At 36.6% G+C, this 18,272-nt stretch overlaps 1 protein-coding gene across 10 annotated transcripts in view; it reads right to left on the bottom strand.

Annotated features, from left to right (window-relative positions):
* The window catches only part of HERC1 (HECT and RLD domain containing E3 ubiquitin protein ligase family member 1), a 206,552-nt gene that overhangs the window by 110,213 nt on the left and 78,067 nt on the right, over positions 1–18,272 (bottom strand). For all 10 annotated transcript variants that reach the window (XM_047765943.1, XM_047765980.1, XM_047765969.1 and 7 more), the window contains 7 exons: positions 15,772–15,897; positions 14,542–14,763; positions 11,063–11,215; positions 10,803–10,935; positions 8,951–9,142; positions 5,162–5,383; positions 2,519–2,692 (listed from right to left, as the gene is read on the bottom strand). In XM_047765943.1, the coding sequence (XP_047621899.1) occupies positions 2,519–2,692; positions 5,162–5,383; positions 8,951–9,142; positions 10,803–10,935; positions 11,063–11,215; positions 14,542–14,763; positions 15,772–15,897 (1,222 nt within the window). The remainder of the gene's footprint in view (positions 1–2,518; positions 2,693–5,161; positions 5,384–8,950; positions 9,143–10,802; positions 10,936–11,062; positions 11,216–14,541; positions 14,764–15,771; positions 15,898–18,272) is intronic.

Genomic DNA, 18,272 nt, shown 5'->3' with positions numbered 1-18,272 from the left:
TCTCAAGTTAACTTTATTTGTTCTTTTGTTTGTTGTTTTTTGTTTTTGTTGTGGTTGTTTTTTGGTCTTTTTTGGGGGGGGGGCTGCAACTTTGGCATTTGGAAGTTCCCAGGCTAGGGGGCAAATTAGAGCTGCAGCTGCCAGCCTACACCACAGCCACAGCAATGCCAGATCTGAGCTGCATCAGCAACCTATACTACAGTTCAGGGCAACGCCAGATCCTTTAACCCACTGAGCAAGGCGAGGGATTGAACCCACATCCTCATGGATACTAGCTGGGTTCTTAACCTGCTGAGCCACAATGGGAACTCCAACTTTGTTCTCAATCCCCTTCTCAAAACTCCAAATTTAAGAAATAAAACTTCACAATTTGGTTTTCCAGTCATTTCTATACGCTTAGGTAAAAAATTAAGTTCAGACTTCTCTATTTTATAGGTGAAAAAAAGGTAAACATGCCAGATTTTAAGAAAATCTTACAGCCCACAGAGATCTTAAAATGATAGTCTATATTATATGCAAAATTTTCCACATTGGGTTCTTGAGAGATCATCTGTTCCAAGGGACTGCTTGCTATTCTGAGAACTGCTATGACTTAAAATCAAGTAAAACGTCATTTCAAGAAGGCTAATATTCAATTTAAAAGCAAAGTGAAGTAACGCCATTTGCAGTGTTTCAAATTTAGCAGGGATTATCCTCCAATGCAATTTTTAAAATAATGGGTTCTTTTAAAACACCTTCATTAAAGTTATGGTCATTTCATACTAAGCACTATGAAACGTTTCTACTATTTAGGTACATAGTCAAGGCTACAGTATATAAGCAATTCAGCAAATGGAGACATACAATGAGTTTTTATTCATAGTGTGTATGTTTATATTCAATTCTTAAAAGTTCTCACTGCAATGATACAAGTGACAATACGATATAAAAGTAAACCAAACTGCATATTCCAAGAAAATTATGTAAATGTGAGAATATCAGAAAGTATAAGTTAAAAAATAAACTTTTCTTTTCTCCTCCATTATCCTATTTTTCTACCTCTGGTGAGAGTCAACACAATAGAATGAAGAAATAAATAAATGACAAGTTGTATGAGATTAAACTTTCAAAAGCATTATCTCACTGGTGTTTTAAAGATCAGAATGAGCTATATATCTGAAACTAACACAACACTGTAAATCACCTACACTCCAATAAGATTTATTTTTAAAAATCTGAATGATATACAAAATGAAAGGTAAAAATGAACTTATTTTACCATTTCTATCACAGAAGGAAGAAACAGGGCAGCAGTGATTAAAAGATAAGAAAGAGGGAGTTCCCATCGTGGCGCAGTGGTTAACGAATCCGACTAGGAACCATGAGGTTGCGGGTTTGGTCCCTGCCCTTGCTCAGTGGGTTAACGATCCGGCGTTGCTGTGAGCTGTGGTGTAGGTTGCAGACGCGGCTCAGATCCCGCGTTGCTGTGGCTCTGGCGTAGGCCGGTGGCTACAGCTCCGATTCGACCCCTAGCCTGGGAACCTCCATATGCCGAGGGAGCGGCCCAAGAAATAGCAACAACAACAACAACAACAACAAAAAGATAAGAAAGAAAAATGTGGAGAAAGATAACTAGGGATATTGATTCTGAACAATCCAAGCCATGAATAAAAGAGAAAAACATAGGAGCTAAAAAAGAGAGAAAAAAAATCAGGTATATCCTTTGAAAACTTGTACATAAAGTTGGTTTTATTAATCATATAATATATAGAAACTGAAATACCATCACATACTTGCATAGCACTTTACTACTGTACTTAATATTAAACCTTGGGAGTTCCTGTCGTGGCTCAGCAGTTAATGAACCTGACTAGCATCCATGAGGATGCAGATTCGATCCCTGGCCTCGCTCAGTAGGTTAAGGATCCAGTGTTGCCGAGAGCTGTGGTATAGGTCGCAGACACGGCTCGGATCTGGCATGGCTGTGGCGTAGCCGGCAGCTACAGCTCCGATTGGACCCCTAGCCTAGGAACTTCATGTGCCATGGGTGCAGCCCTAAAAGACAAAAAGACAAAAAAAAAACAGTAAACCTTATTTAAAACTTTATTCATCAGCACTGTAAAATGAGTGACCATTTTACAGAGGAGGAAAATGACCAGACTTCTACATACATATCCTTTCAGTCCTTACTCTAGGGCTGGCAAATGGAAGAGATTCATTAAACAGACTCGTACTAGATCCATTTACATTACATGGAATACTTCAACGGTGAAACGATACCTCTGAATTTATTTTTCATATAAATCACAATTTTCCCAAGGTGCATTTTCTTCTAGTGGAATACATGTACATATGAAAAATACACAGGGTATTTTCCACAAACAGGAAAATGAAAACTTTTTAAAGTGTTATTTGTAAAATTCCTTTTTCTATAAATAAGTAATAGGGTGACCCCTGTGATTTTCTATTTACATATGTGTATATTAGCTGGTAACACAAGGTATCTACATATTTACCTCCTTTATCTGCTTCATCTTACCTTTACTAACAGCATAATCCTGCATGCTGATCCAAAGGCTTCGAGCAGGCTCTTTTGAACAACCCAACGCCAAGTCTACATAGACAGCAATTTCAGGCCGCAATTTGTAATCAAAAGGCTTCTGTTCTTCATTTCCTGAAAGAGCTACTTCTAATAAGCAACTCATACATTTGTCTAAAAAAAAAAAAAAATTACACAAGTTATCCATTTCAAGCCTCAAAAATTCTGGTGCTATAAATAAAATCTTACCATATTTACATAACATATATGAAATGATACACTTCAAATCATTTTAAGTATATGCTACAAAGGTAAAGTTCTTTAATGTTTCTCAATTAGGTGGAGTATCACCCCTTTCATCCCCTCCAGAAGGATGTGTGACTCCAGGGAGGAGTTCTGGCATTTTGGGAGGAAGAGGCCAGAGAACTTGAATGTCCTACATGTGCAGCACAGTCCTGTATAACAAAGAACGCTCTTCTTCAAAATGGAATGACAGCCTTGTTGAGAAACATGGGACCATTGGGAAAGAGACTAGACAAGATTTTTTTTTCTTTTTTCTAGAGTTAGGGGAAAATAATCACTTAAGTATGATTCAAGAGAGCTCAGAGAGCGATACTTACATGAACAATTTCTCAATTGATATTTACATTTGTTCAGGTGGTTCCTAATTTTTCAATGGGACATTTGGCATTCAGAATTCATTTTCCTGGAGTTCCTATTGTGGCTTAGCAGTAACGAACCTGACTAGTAACCATGAGGATGCAGGTTCGGACCCTGGGCTGCTCAGTAGGTTAAGGATCCAGTGTTGCCATAAGCTGTGGTGTAAGTCACAGACAAAGTTCAGATCCCACATTGCTGTGGCTGTGGTGTAGGCCAGCAGCTGCAGCTCCAATTGGACCCCTGGTGCAGGAACTCCCATATGCTACATGTGCAACCCTAAAAAGCAAAAAAAAAAAAAAAAAAAAGAATTCATTTTCCATTTAAAAAACACAACAATTCTCTAAATGATAGTTTCTCGGGCTAATACCCAGAGTCAATTTAACCCATAGTATATCTGAATTATCGTGTTTTTACAATTTTACGAAGATAATATCCTTTTCCTAATATATTCAAGCACTCAAATATAAAATGTAACATTTTAATAGTTTCATGACTTTACAATTTAAAAACTAAAAAGCAACAGCAGAGCTGAAATTGATTTTATTCATAACAAAGGCCAGTTAACTAAAGAGACACAACAGAAATACGACGAAGGCAGTGACAAAGATACTTTTGTCCTCAGGAGGACATTTGGGACTATCACAGAGTTAAATACTGATAGCACTGGAATCATATTTATGATGTTAAATACCCCTTGAAAAAAATCACGATTCTACTTTTTTGGATACAAATGTTCCTAAGCACCAGTCTAGCATTCATCAGCCACAACCAGAATCACTTTCCAGTTCATAAATGAAACAATGAACATACACTCCTATTTGGAAAAGGAGAAAAATCTTCAACAGCTCTCATTCTCACTCTCCAACCCTCCAACCTCAAAAGAGAATACTTCCGTGAATTTTGCCTTGGTTTCTCCTTTTTGTTTTCCCTCTTGAGATTCTCTCAGACTGAGTTTTCTCTTATACTTTCCTTCTTGGATGTTGAGTCTCCTCTTATCAGAAAAATTAGAGAGTTCCTATTGTGACTAAGCGGGTTAAGAACCCGACTAGTACCCATGAGGATGCAGGTTTGATTCCTGGCCTTGCTCAGTGGGTTAAAGGATCCAGCATTGCCACAAGCTATGGTATAGGTCACAGACATAGCTCAGATCTGGCTTTGCTGTGGCTGTGGTATAGGCCAGCAGTTACAGCTCCAATTTGACCCCTGGCCTGGGAATTTCCATATGCTGCAAATGTGGCCCTAAAAATACAAAAAAAGAAAAAGAAAAATTATACATTTAAAATCTAATAAGGCCATATAGGCTATCTAACTCATTATTTTAGCAACTGAAATTAGAGACCCAAAGAGAATAAAGGACCAATTCTAGATAAAACGACTGACCATCTGTTCAGGAACTGGAGAAATCTGCATCTTTAGACCAATTGAGAGCTAGCCTACCAGCAAAGTAGACAAATGAGAGATGAGGCAAGAGAGGAAACTCAAAGGCAAGTTAAGTAGGGAGGAAAAAAATGGGGAATCACCAAGGTATCATCAGCAATAAAAGCAGGACAGACTGGGCGGTGAAGGCACTACCATTCACATCTGAGAGGTGTTTATGACCTGGGCCCTAGTAAGTTATGGTAAGTAACCTTCCAGAGCTTTACATACCGTGAAGCAGTTTTACAACCTCTAAGGCCCAGAACACAAATAATCAAGCATTTTCCCGTTTTTATGAGTTAGATGACTTGCTCAGAATGAGTGATAAGTTACAACAGAGTAGGACCAGACCCGCATTTCCCCAGTTTGGGGGCTGTTTTCACTATTCAATGCTGTAGGATTTAACTATTTTCCCGAGGGCCTCAACTTACAGTCTTGGATCCCCTACCCTGCAAATGCTGCATTTGCATTCTATCAGTTCTCTAATTCAGCAAACCCAGAATAAATGAAGAAGGAGAAGGTACAAGCATAAGCATGTATTCAAAATGTTTCAGAGAAGCACATTACCTAATTGCGGGATGTCCATTTCTACACCATCACTAAAAAGTGGTGTTTTCATCCAATATGCAGTGTCCTGTTCCTCTGGAGACACAGGAGAACCCTGAAGCATGCCACCAAGACATCGCCCAATAAGAAGAGCAATTGTTCTTTCCAGATCCACAAGCCACACCCAGGACTGGGCTGGCTGAGGTAATGGTACGCCAGCAGGATCGATCAGTTCTGGCCCTCCTGAAGACAAAATCATTAGCAATTTATCAGGTATTCCAGATTCTCAAGGTTTTTCATTTCTATTGCACTGCAATAAGATACTGAAGCAAAATATTTTATAAAGAAAACACAAATTATGAAATTTTCTGTATATATTCTCTTTACGAGACTCATTTAAAATACATTCAGATAAGTCTGCTATCAAATAAAAATTTCCTTTGTAAAGTTACCAATTTTAAGATAAACACTGAAACTATATGGCAGAATTATCCCAATGGATTCTATTCCTACTCTTCATTATATAGATCAAATTTTACCATAAGAGTCATTAACTGAGGTAACTCACCCTTCCAAAATCAAAATAAGACTGATCAAGTAAAATGACACATAGTACTGTTTAATGCTTTTAAGGCCGGAAATCAGAATTGTCCAGTACTAATATCTGGACCCATGCTCTTTTTTTTTTTTTTTTTTGATGGCAGCACCTGTGGCATATGCAAGTTCGCAGGCTAGGGGTGGAATTGGAACCACACATGAGACCTATGCTACAGCCACAAAAACACCAGATTTGAGCCACATCTGCAACCTATACTGAAGCTTTTGGTGACATGGGATCCTTAACCCACTGAGCAAGGCCAGGGATTTAACCTACATCCTGACAGAGACGACATGAGTTTCTTAACCCACTGAGTCAGAATGGGAACTCCCAGAATTCTTATTGTACATTTGTTTTTAGAAGTTCTTCACTTAAAATAAAATAAAGCTACAGTTAGACAGAAAGAACAGATAAAATGAAATCATAAAAGAAAAACAGAAAAGATTAACATATCCAGAACCTGATTATTAGAAAACATTAATAAAAGGGACAAATAAAATTAATCCAAATTAAATTAAAAATTGAAATAAAAAAGAAGACAGAACGGTAGATACATTGGAGATTTTTAAAAACCATAAGTGAATATTATGAACAACTTTGTGTCAATAAATTTGAAAACCAACAAAATGACGTTTTTTGAAAAAGCATTAACTTTCAAGAGATAAGGGTAAGGGAGTGATAATTAGGAGTTTGGGATTAACATATATATACTACTACATATAAAATAGACAACCAATAAGGACCTATTGTACAGCACAGGAAACTCTACTCAATATTTTCTAATAACCTATTTGGGAAAATAATCTGAAAAAGAATGGATATATGTATATGTATAACTGACACTTTGCTGTACATCTGAAACTGATACATTGTAAATCAACTATACTCCAATATAAAATAAAAATTTTTTAAAAAGAAAAAAATATTAATTTCCAAAATGGATTTGAGAAGAAACAAAAAGCTGGAAGAGAACAATAACCACCAACAAAAAGAAAATTAGTACCCAAAATCTGCCTACAAAAAAACACCAGGCACAGATAGTTTTATAAAGTCTTTTAAACCTTCAAGAAAAGATAACCCCTAGATTATACAAACTATTTCAGAGAAAAGAAAAAAATGGAAGATTCCAAACTGTTGCTATGAATTTAGTATAACTATGGTAGTAAAAATGTTGCAACAGTAGTATGGAAAAGGAAAATTCTGTGGAAAAAAATCAGTTATGAACACAGATACAAAAATCCAAAATAAAATGACACCTATTTCACCTAATACAAATAGAGTAAATCTTAGTAAATTCTGAGATGCTTTAGTAAGCAAGATTAGGAGTTCCCGTCACGGCTCAGTGGTTAACAAATCCGACTAGGAACCATGAGGTTGTGGGTTCCATCCCTGGCCTTGCTCAGTGGGTTAGGGATCCGGCATTGCCGTGAGCTGTGGTGTAAGTTGCAGGCGTGGCTCAGATCTGGCGTTGCTGTGGCTCTGGCGTAGGCCGGTGGCTACAGCTCCGATTGGACCCCTAGCCTGGGAACCTCCATATGCCACGGGAGCGGCCCAAGAAATGGCAAAAAGACAAAAAAAAAAAAGCAAGATTAAACCTGGAATGACTCCATACAAAGCCTAATCAATATCCTGATACAGCTGTAATTTTAACACTTGACGTCATCTAAATTCAGCTGTCACAGAACCACAGGATTATAAAATGGCCCTCAAAGTATTCTGTCTAATCCCAGTCTTTACAGAAGAAACCAGGGCTTTAAGAAGTTATAAGTGACTTGTCTAAGACTATACAGCCAAATTCCAAGAAGAGCCAATACTAAAATCTAAACCTTTTTTTTTTTGTCTTTTTGTCTGTTGTTGTTGTTGTTGCTATTTCTTGGGCCGCTCCCGCGGCATATGGAGGTTCCCAGGCTAGGGGTCGAATCGGAGCTGTAGCCTCCGGCCTACGCCAGAGCCACAGCAACGCGGGATCTGAGCCGCGTCTGCAACCTACACCACAGCTCACGGCAACGCCGGACCGTTAACCCACTGAGCAAGGGCAGGGACCAAACCCGCAACCTCATGGTTCCTAGTCAGATTCGTTAACCACTGCGCCACGACGGGAACTCCTAAAATCTAAACCTTTTAATGCCTTAGAACAAAATTCTTTCCAATAAAGCATGTGACCTCACTTAAACTTGAAAGGTTTTTAAGATTTCAATAATGAAACTCCTTTGATAGCCTTAGGATAGACAGACTTCAATGGAAAAGTACATCCAGGTTTTCTGGACATGATATTTTAAGCTATATTCAATAGAATAAAATCATCAACATTTTATGAGTGAATTCACGTGTTATGCCTATTTCCTACAGAGAACCTAAAAAGAAAAACACAGAAAAATAGGTTTCCAACTTGCATCTTTCATATTCAGTTACCTATATATCCAACCAAAACACAAAATATAAAACTAAGTCTTTTAAGAAGTAACTTAACCAAATCAATCCACTGATTGTAAAATGTGCCACTATGCTGTTGAATGAATCATGAAACAATGCTTTCCTGTCATCCATTTTATGTATCCCAATTAAAGCATGTCAAAATTTGAAAAAAAGCATTTCATTATTTGAAAAAAAAAGTATGTCTTAGGATGAATGAAATACACTATTCAAACCTGATGATCAGGTTTTTTTTTTTTTTTTTTGTCTCTTTAGAGTCACACCCATGGCATATGGAGGTTTCCAGGCTAGGGATCAAATTGGAGCCAAAGCCGATGGCCTATTCCACAGCCACAGCAACAAAGGATCCTTAACCCACTGAGCAAGGCCAGGGATTGAACTCACGTCTTCATGGATACTAGTTGGGTCTGTTAACTGCTGAGCCACGAAAGGAACTCCAGGACTTTTTTTTTTTTTTCTTTTGGCTAAGCCCACAGCATACAGAATTTCCCAGTCCAGGGACAGAACTGGAGCCACAGCAGTGACAATGCCAAATCCTTAACCACTAGGCCACCAGGGAACTCCCAGATAAAGACTCTATTCTTGACACTTAAATATAAGCAAGTCTTAAATTTTCCCATCTCAGTTGCCACTTTATAGACTGTAAGCTCTCAGACAGAAACAAACTTACCTTTTGATTACATTAAACACCCAAGTGTCAGATATGATTTGCCTACTGCATGCAAGAAGAACAACTCTTCACAAAAAGCATTATTTGCTCCTTTACTATCTTCACTTACCATGAAGAGGCCACTGTAACTCTTGGTCTTCTAAAAGAGCTGCAGCTGGCAAGAGTCTATTAAGGCAGTCAAGAGGTGGCAACAAGTCAAGAAGATAACTCAATAAAGGTCGAGCCACTGACACTGGGAGTAACAGTAGGGAGTTAACAATCTGGCAGAGCATGCTGCCTGCAGCTGAGACGTATATCACATCTATGAAGGGTAAGAAATTTAACATGGATCAACTGTTTCAAACAAACTTTTAAAAAAAATTAATAGATACTATTTCTGCCTAGAACTAGAGTACACTACTTCAATAACTCTTCGCTGAATTATTATATAACTCTCTGGTAACTAGTATGGTAGTATTTACTAACTTACAGAAAGTGATTACAAAAGACACTTTATGAGAAAGCACACATACCCCTGGGTCAACAAACTCAAAAGATTATAGCTGTTTCCCTTAAAATGCATTATGAATTTCTCACTCATAAATTTATTCTCATTTTCAGATTTACTCAAGAAATATTTATTGAAGACCTTCAACATACTAGACACTAGTATAGGCAAAAGGGATATAGCCATGAACAAAGAGCTAAAAATTTCTGCTTTCATGATGCTTATATTCTAGAGAGGGAAGTCTTTTGTTTTTCAAATCAAATTTACTCGTTTTAAAATTAAAATCAGGAATTCCCATTGTGGCTCAGCGGTTAATGAACCTGACAAGCATCCATGAGGATGTGGGTTTGACCCCTGGCCTTGCTCAATGGGTTAAGAATCCGGCGTTGCCATGAGCTGTGGTGCAGGTTGCAGATACGGCTCGGATCTGGCGTTGCTGTGGCTGTGTTGCAGGCCGGCAGCTACAGCTCTGATTGGACTCCTAGACTGAGAACCTCCATATGCCATGGGTGCAGCCCTTAAAAAGACAAAAAGACACCCCCCCCCCAATTAAATCAAATTAAATTAACCTCAAAGCATCTGTCTTTTTATCATCTGTACTGGCTTTAAGCCAATTCTGTTTCAACATTTCACTGTATGTTGGGGGGCAGGGAGGACCATACAGAGATGAGTTCAGTTTGAACACATTAAATTTTATATGCTTGTGGAACAACAAAATGGAGGTGTCTAATAAGCAATGGCTTTAATTTCTCAGTTTATTTCTTTTTTCCAGCGGGAAAATTCAGAAATAAGTTGGCTTTTGGATAGACACTGAATTTTAGTTATCTCTGGGGCAATCAAGAAAAGATACCTAGTAGGAAAAGCTCCTAGAAGACACCTAGAAAGGCTCTCATGTGAAAAAGGAGTTCTCAGCTAGATGCACATATAGGACTCAAAATATACATGGTGGTTAAAGACAATGGGACCAGTTAAGATCATTCTTGGAGAAAAGAGAGTAGATAGCAAAATTCAGAGGATTCTAAACATTAAAAGGCATATCATTCGAGAAAAAGGAGCTTATAGGAACCTACTGAAAAAGAGTGATCAGACAAGTATGTGTAAATATAGGCTTGTGACTACAAAGAAGACAGAGAAAAGAAAAAGCATTTTAAGAAGGAAAGAGGAACACTGGCAAATGCTAAAGAAAAGAAATAGCAGACGAAAATCTTACTTTATGTCATTTAATATTAATTTTTTGAGTATATATAACACAATACCTTTAAATTAGACCTCTGTCATGCTCATTAGGCTCTTTCAAGATTAATCAGTTCAATTACTTTTACCATCACCCCAAGACCAAGATGAAAGGAAACTTTAATATGAAAGATTCAAAGTCATTCCTATTCCACTCAGAAGTTTCAGGCCCTCTTAGGAAAGGTTAGGAACTCTTGCTTTATAACCACTGATTAAATATGAAACCGATTACCATACATACCTCTTAATTTTTCTCCAACACTGCCATTCCAAGGACTTTCTTTGAGCAAATTTGCTGAACGTGAATAAATATCTGTAGCATGAGGCAACAAGAGCTGAAGATGTTTATGAAGCAATGCCACGCTGCTTGAGTTCTGAGGAAGAACGTTCCTAAATTACCACTTTGGAAGATTCAAAGTATAAAAATATCATAGTTTACCCAAATACCTGAGTTTCCAGATCCCTGAGAAATGACCATAGAGAGCAAAAAAAATCACATACCTCACTAATGTTATTGATATGGCAAAATGCCAGCAGCTGTTTCTGCAGTGAACACAGCAGTTCATGAAGATGAGCAGGCTGACTGTTCTCTGAAGATGATGTTCCAAGTAGAAATTTATCACTATTCTTTTCTAGTTCCCCAAATGCTTGGTCCTAAAATTATACGTAAATGAAGATTACATTTGAAATGTTTGAAAGTAAAATTAATGTCCTACTATAAATGATTCTGATTTAAGAAGCCACTGTCTCCTTTCTCCCATTATTAACCTTTAAATCTTTGCTATGCTGCTATTAGCTATAAAATGATTAGATTTATCAAACAATTTCAATGTCTTTCTATTAAAAAAAAGTAATACTGTTTCATCACAAAAACTTTTAAAATGCAGAAAATAAGAAAAAGGAAAACAATAATACCCAAAGTCAACATACTTCAACATTTTAATGCTATTACTTTCCAAAACACAATTCTTAGAAATTAAATTTGTTTCTGATTATAAAAGCAACCTGTGGACTAAAGAGACATGACAACTAAATGTCATGTATGATCCTAGATTTGGGTGGATAGGGGGAGGGTGCCATAAAAGATACTGGGAGAACTGTAGAAATTTAAGTATGGACTATATATTATATGATAGTTCTTTATCAATGTTAAATTTCCTGAATTCAAACAATTGTTTTGTTGTTATGTAAGAGAACGCCCTTCTTAAGAAATACATGCTTAAGTGCCTAAGATCAGCCAGCATGACATCTGCAGTTTACTCTCAAATGACAGATGGATAGAGGAAGGGAGAGAGGGAGGAAAGGAGGGGGAGAGAAAGCAAATTTGGCTGAAGGGTACAGATGGAGTTCTTTGAATGATTTTTTTAATTCTTGTGTAAGTTTAAAGTTATTTCAAGTTTAAAATATTTTTTAAGAAGAAATAGTGTAAAAACTTTAGAAAATATACAAAGTGAAATTTGTATTAAAAAAAAGTTTGGTGTTCCCGTCATGACTCAGTGGTTAAAGAATCCGACTAGGAACCATGAGGTTGCGGGTTCGATCCCTGGCCTCGCTCAGTGGGTTGAGGATCTGGCATTGCTGTGAGCTGTGGTGTAGGTTGCAGACGCAGCTCAGATCCCGTGTTGCTGTGGCTCTGGCATACGCTGGCGGCTACAGCTCCAATTAGATCCCTAGCCTGGGAACTTCCATATGCTGCGGGTGTGGCCATAGAAAAAGCAAGAAGGCAAAAAGACAACAACAAAAAAAAGTTTAAATCACCATTTAGCCAACTACCCTATCTAATATTTTTTGTGTATTTCTTTCCTAATTTTTTGTGACATTTTTTCATTTTTTTCGTAATACTGCATATTCTTAGTCTTCTCTTTTCTAACAGAGCCACAAAATTATTTTTGTCTTTTTTTTTAGAGCAGCACCTGTAGCATATGGAAGTTTTCAGGCTAGGGGTCAAATTGGAGCTGCAGCTGCCAGCCTACACCACAGCCGCAGCAATACCATTTCCAAGCTGCACCTGCAACCTACGCCACACCTTCAGCAATGCCAGATCCTTAACCCACCTAGCAAGGCCAGGAATTGAACGCACATCCTCATGGTTACTAGTTGGGTTCTTAACCCACTGAGCCACAAAGGGAACCCTAGATTCACAAATATTTTGTTTTCATAAACCATATGTACATAAAATTTAAGAGATATTTCATTAAGCAACCATTCCCCTATGTTCAGTTGTTATTCAGTTGTTTCCAACTTCTATTTCTTATAAATAATGATATGGTGAACATATTTGTGCATAAAGTATGATCTTTAATGTTTATAATGTGCAAGAGAATTTCTCAAAACTTTTAAGGCCCTTGCTATATAAGCACCATCGTAAGTGGCCAAATGACTACTGCCAGGGACTACATGTTTGTGTCCCTTCAAAATTCTTATGTTGAACCTAATTCTCAATATGGTGGTATCTGGAGGTAACTAAGTCATGCCCTCATGAATGGAATTAGTGACCTTATAAAAGAGACTCCAGAGAACTCCCTTGTGTGAGGACACAGCAAGAAGAGGGCTGCCTATGAACCAAGAAGCAGGCACCACCAAATCTGTCAGCTGCTTGATTTTGAACTTCCTGCCTCCATAACTGTGAGAAATAAATTTGTGTTGTATATAAGCCACCCACTCTATGGTATTCTATTATAGCAGCCCAAACAGACTAAGACAAACACCATTATTTTGCAACATGGTAAATTTGGTTTAAATTACATCAGAAAGAAACATTTTATGATTTTCAGCCCAAAAGCAGTGCTTTATTTCTATTTCTATATAATATACACATCTACCTCAGCCCTAATGGCATAAAAAACGTATTACTCTAGGGCAGCACTACTTCAATACAACTTTGGAAAAAAATTTCAGTCAATAAAAAATGGATATACCATAACACTGTTCCCAATTTGCAGCCAAATATCAAATCAAATTTACTTTCTTAAATCTGAAAGAAAATAATTCTACAGGAACAACTGCCACTCAGACTCAGTCAACAATCTTTCAAGTTGGACAGAAAAGAACATTAAGACTTATACAGAAGAAAAAGTATATGCAGACCAAACTCTAAAGAGGAGTAGAAGACAATATGAAATGATATACAAACAATTCAAAGTTAAGTTGCACTGTACACTTTGACTTTAAAAATTGCTGAGAGGTGTGCAGTTATAATTACATAATTGCAAAAGGTTATTTGAGCAAGGACTCCTAGTCAAGTCTTAAAGAAGTCACAGATTGGTGGACAGAAAAAGAGAGCACAAGATAGGTATGCCATGTATGAGCTAAAACAAGGGTGCCATGTAAGCCAAATGATGAAGAGTCTGAAGAAGTTTTAATTTCATAAAATGAGGTCATTTAATACAAGGTTATTCTAGTAGTAAGATGCTGAGAAGAGACCACCAACAGCGACAACAACTACAACAATGGTGTTAACCTTAGGTTGTGATGGCATGGATTGGAAGCCATAGAAATGGAAAGAAAGAGATATGGATCTAAGAAACATTACAGAGTAAGAATTAATGGCATCCTAATACAGAGAAAGCTATAGTGTCCACTGTCTTTTCTTCTGTTGACTAGCCTATTTTTAGTCAGTACCAACCACATTGTTGAATTTTAAGATTATATCTGACAAGGTTAATCCCTTTCTCATTATTCCTCTCTTGTGAAATGTTTTTGATTATTTTTATCTATTTATTCCTATACACTAACAACAGAAAAACTTGGTAAAATTTAAAAAAATAATAATCTTACTAATTCTCAATTACAGGTCCTTTGACACCCACAATGATCTGACACATTTTCCCCCTTAGGGGAGTGGAATCTAGAGTTTTATTTACTTCATTAAGTGTTTAAATGTCAAAATACCTTGACTTGGAGCAATTCCTATCTACTCCAAAAAAAAAAAAAGTTTATTCTTTTTTTTACCACAAAAAAAAAAAAAAGGAGCAACTTACCGTATAAAATCCTAAATTTCTTAGGAGAGTCTTCATCAAAATTTCAGCCAGATGGGTGTCTGGATGGCAGCTCTGAGTGCCATAAGGTTGATCTGACAGGTTTCCATAGCCAGTACATACAGAAGAGAGGTCAGCAGCATCAGAAGGTGAGCTATAGCCAAGTAAGGAGGCTACATGGGTATGATCTTGCAAACTTGTCAGAATAATATCCAGTTGCATTCTCTAAAGGAAAATATTTCCATTGATGAAAAAGGAACACACAATAATTAGCTTAAAATCCACTAGTTAAAAAAAAAAAAAAGATGCCGGAAAAAAGAAGCCATACCAATGATAACTAATCTGCTTAACATCCTGATAAACAACAATCTTTTACAAAGTATATAATTTTTTAAAAAGTTATGCCACTAATACCTTTTGGGAAATTTGCAACTTACAGTGTTTTATTCTATCCTTTACTACTTGAAATGCTAAAATGGCACATGCTACATAATGATTTTACCACTAAAGTAAGAGGAGTGTAGGAAATGTCAACAGATAAACTACATATATTCTTCTACAGAATTATTACCAATGAAACTATTTATTCTAATGTTAATTTAATACATATTAGATTTAGATTTTACTCATTAGTGATTCTAAGAAACCACTTGAAATCTAAACCAATGCAAAATACTCACTGGAAGGCAACTATGGATAGCATATTGCCAATTAAGTACTTCTTCCCTCAAATCTTTAACTCTACAATTGATTGTTCCACTTGGATGAGCAAAATATACTTATTTTAATGTACATGATATTAAAAATTAAAAGAATGAGCACACTTATTTCATCAACTACTTTTTCATAATCATCTTTACTTTTTATATAAGCTACTTCAAGCCAAGTTCTGAGCACAGAACCAACAGCAGCACACTACTATACAACAGCAGCCTTTGATTTCACCTCAGCACACTACAAATAAACTAAAAGATCTCTGGTTTGACAATGTAAACAACACTAGAAACATCAGATATAATTTCAATAATTAGCCCCAAATCATCTAATAAATTATCACTTGCTTCACTTTTATTAGAAATCTAGAAACTCTTCTAGGAGAAAACATTAAATACCAGGATTTATCAGACTCATCAAGTTAAGTATCATTCCATGAACACATGGCAATCAATTAAATCAGTTTTGGTTTTTTTTTGTAATATTACTGGTTTACTTAGATACTATGCAAAAGCTCACCTGTCCTTTAGATAAGCTTTCCCATCTATCAGGTCCTTGGGGTAAAAGAGAATGAAGTAATTCCATACGTTCTCGTAACGGAGGTAATAGCATGGTTGCTCCCACTGACAGAGTTTCAATTACCACCTGATATAAAAAAAAAAAAGAAAAGTAGATTTATTTGGCCTAATTCTTCTCTTTTTAATAGAAACACATGAAAAATAAGTCCACTGACTATTAAGATCACAGAATTCTAAAGAAGGTGAATCATGGAAGTCTAAAGAAGTACGCTTGTGAATAAAACAAGCATGAAAAGTCCTTTAGATGTCTTTAAGAAGACTAGAATATACATTTTGGATTTGCAACTAAATCATCATGCAATAAGTATTTAGTGTTGATTCTATGGCATTGAGTCTGGTAAAGCTCTTTGCGAAGTACTGCGAATGTAGAAATGACCAAGACAGATAAAAGCCCTATTTTCAAAAAGAAACAGGCTCATAGACTTTGAAAAACTTATGGCTACCCAAGGGGACAGGTGGGAGGGAGGGATGGACTGGGGATTTGGGACTGACATATGCATACAGAGGTATATGGAATGACTGGCCAATGGGGACCTGCCTGTGTAGCACAGAGAACCCTACCCAATATTCTGTGATAATTTATGTGGGAAAAGAATCTGAAAAATAATGGATGTGTGTATGTGTATAACTGAATCACTGTGTTGTATAGTAGAAATTATCACAACTTTGTAAATCAACTATACTTCAATAAAACTTAAAAAAAAAAAAAAGCAGCCCTGCTTTCATAAGCACACAGTCTAGTAAGAAAATGAGATCCTAAGCAATTTTAAGTGTGATGAGTTACACAGGGAAGGCAAAAAGAAGTACAAAATTGAGTAAACACCCATACATAAAGGCGACTAACATGGCCTATGGCTCATGAAAGCTCTCACTGAGGATTAGGCTTTTGGGTTAAGAATTGAAAAATGAGCAGGCCTTAACAAACAAAGGTCCAGGTAGCAGGAACAGCATAAAGAATAGCAGCATTATCTTAGGCCTCATAACTTCTCTGGATTACAGCTTCTTTATTTCTAAAATGAAACACTCAATGGTTAAGAGCTCCTATAAATTAAAAATATGCTATAAGAAATTTTAAAACTTCAATACAAAAGTTAGAATATAAAAATTAATTTCCCATAAAGTAGAAAAGAAGATGGAAAACAGGAAAGAAAACACCAGAAAATTAAGAGGACTAGACCAGGAGATCTATTATCCTAACAGTGAGTTCCAAAGAAAGGGAGAAAAACACAGAAAATAATGAAGAGGAAAGCAACAATATGCTTCAAGATAATTTCTTAACACTGAAGGCCATGAGTTTCCAAATTAAAAATCCACTCAAGTATACACAGCAATGGATAAAATGAGACCCACATCAGTTCATTCTGAAATGTGAGAACAGAGAGGACAAGTAGAATTCGCTATAGAGTCCAGAGAGAAAAACAGATCTCCATAAAAGGATCAAAAATTTGAATAACTGACTTTCAAAGTAACAACCTGAAAGCTAGAAGATAATTGCACAATTCTTACCAGAAAAATGATTTACAATTTATAATACTACACCTCAATTATGCATAAAGATATTCAATTCACAAACTATTTTAGTGTGAGTATATTCTCGAAGAATATATTTTATATCTATCCTTCCTCAAAAGCTACTGATGGATGTAGAAACCAAGTACACAGTACCTAACCAAGTGATCAAGGTCAAAATCTCCACTAATAAGAAACATCAATATCATGAACCCTATGATAATGTATGGAGGACATATAATTTCTGTGGTACTCTTGCCAAAAAGTGCATAACCTATTTTTTCAGTTCAAATGTAAAAAATAACAGGGAGATATTTAATAAAATAATTGACCAGTATTCATAAAACGGTCCAAGTCACGAAAGATAGGAAAAAATATGAAACTGTTATATAGTACAGGAGACTAAGGAGAAATAACAATTTAATGCAATATGGGATCCGGGATAGGCTCCTGCAAAAGAACATTAGCAGAAAACTGGTAACATTTCCAATAAGGTATCCAGTTTAATTAACAGTATTAAACCAAAGTTGATTTCTTGTTTTGATAGCTATGCTGTGGTAATTTTAGACATTACTATTAGGGGAAGAAAACTCTACTGCTTATACAATGTTTCCTTAATTCTACAATTGGTTCAAAATAAAGCAACCAAAAAAGGGGAGGGGTTTCCATTATGGCTCAGTGAGTTAAGAACTTGACATAGTGTCCATGAGGATGCTGGTTCAATCCCTGGCCTCATTCAGTGGGTTAAAGATCTGGTGATGCTACAAGCTGCGGCATAGGTCACAGATGCAGCTTGGATCTGGTGTTGCTGTGGCTGTGGTGTAAGCCGGCAGCTGCAGCTCAGATTCTACCCCTAGCCTGGAAACTTCCATATGCTGCAGGTGTGGCCGTAAAAAAGGGAGCAGGCGGAGAAAGAAAGAAAAAGAAGAACAA

This window comes from Phacochoerus africanus, chromosome 2 (genome assembly GCF_016906955.1).
Source record: "Phacochoerus africanus isolate WHEZ1 chromosome 2, ROS_Pafr_v1, whole genome shotgun sequence".
Lineage (NCBI taxonomy): Eukaryota > Metazoa > Chordata > Mammalia > Artiodactyla > Suidae > Phacochoerus > Phacochoerus africanus.
This window is presented reverse-complemented; position numbering and strand designations above follow the sequence as displayed.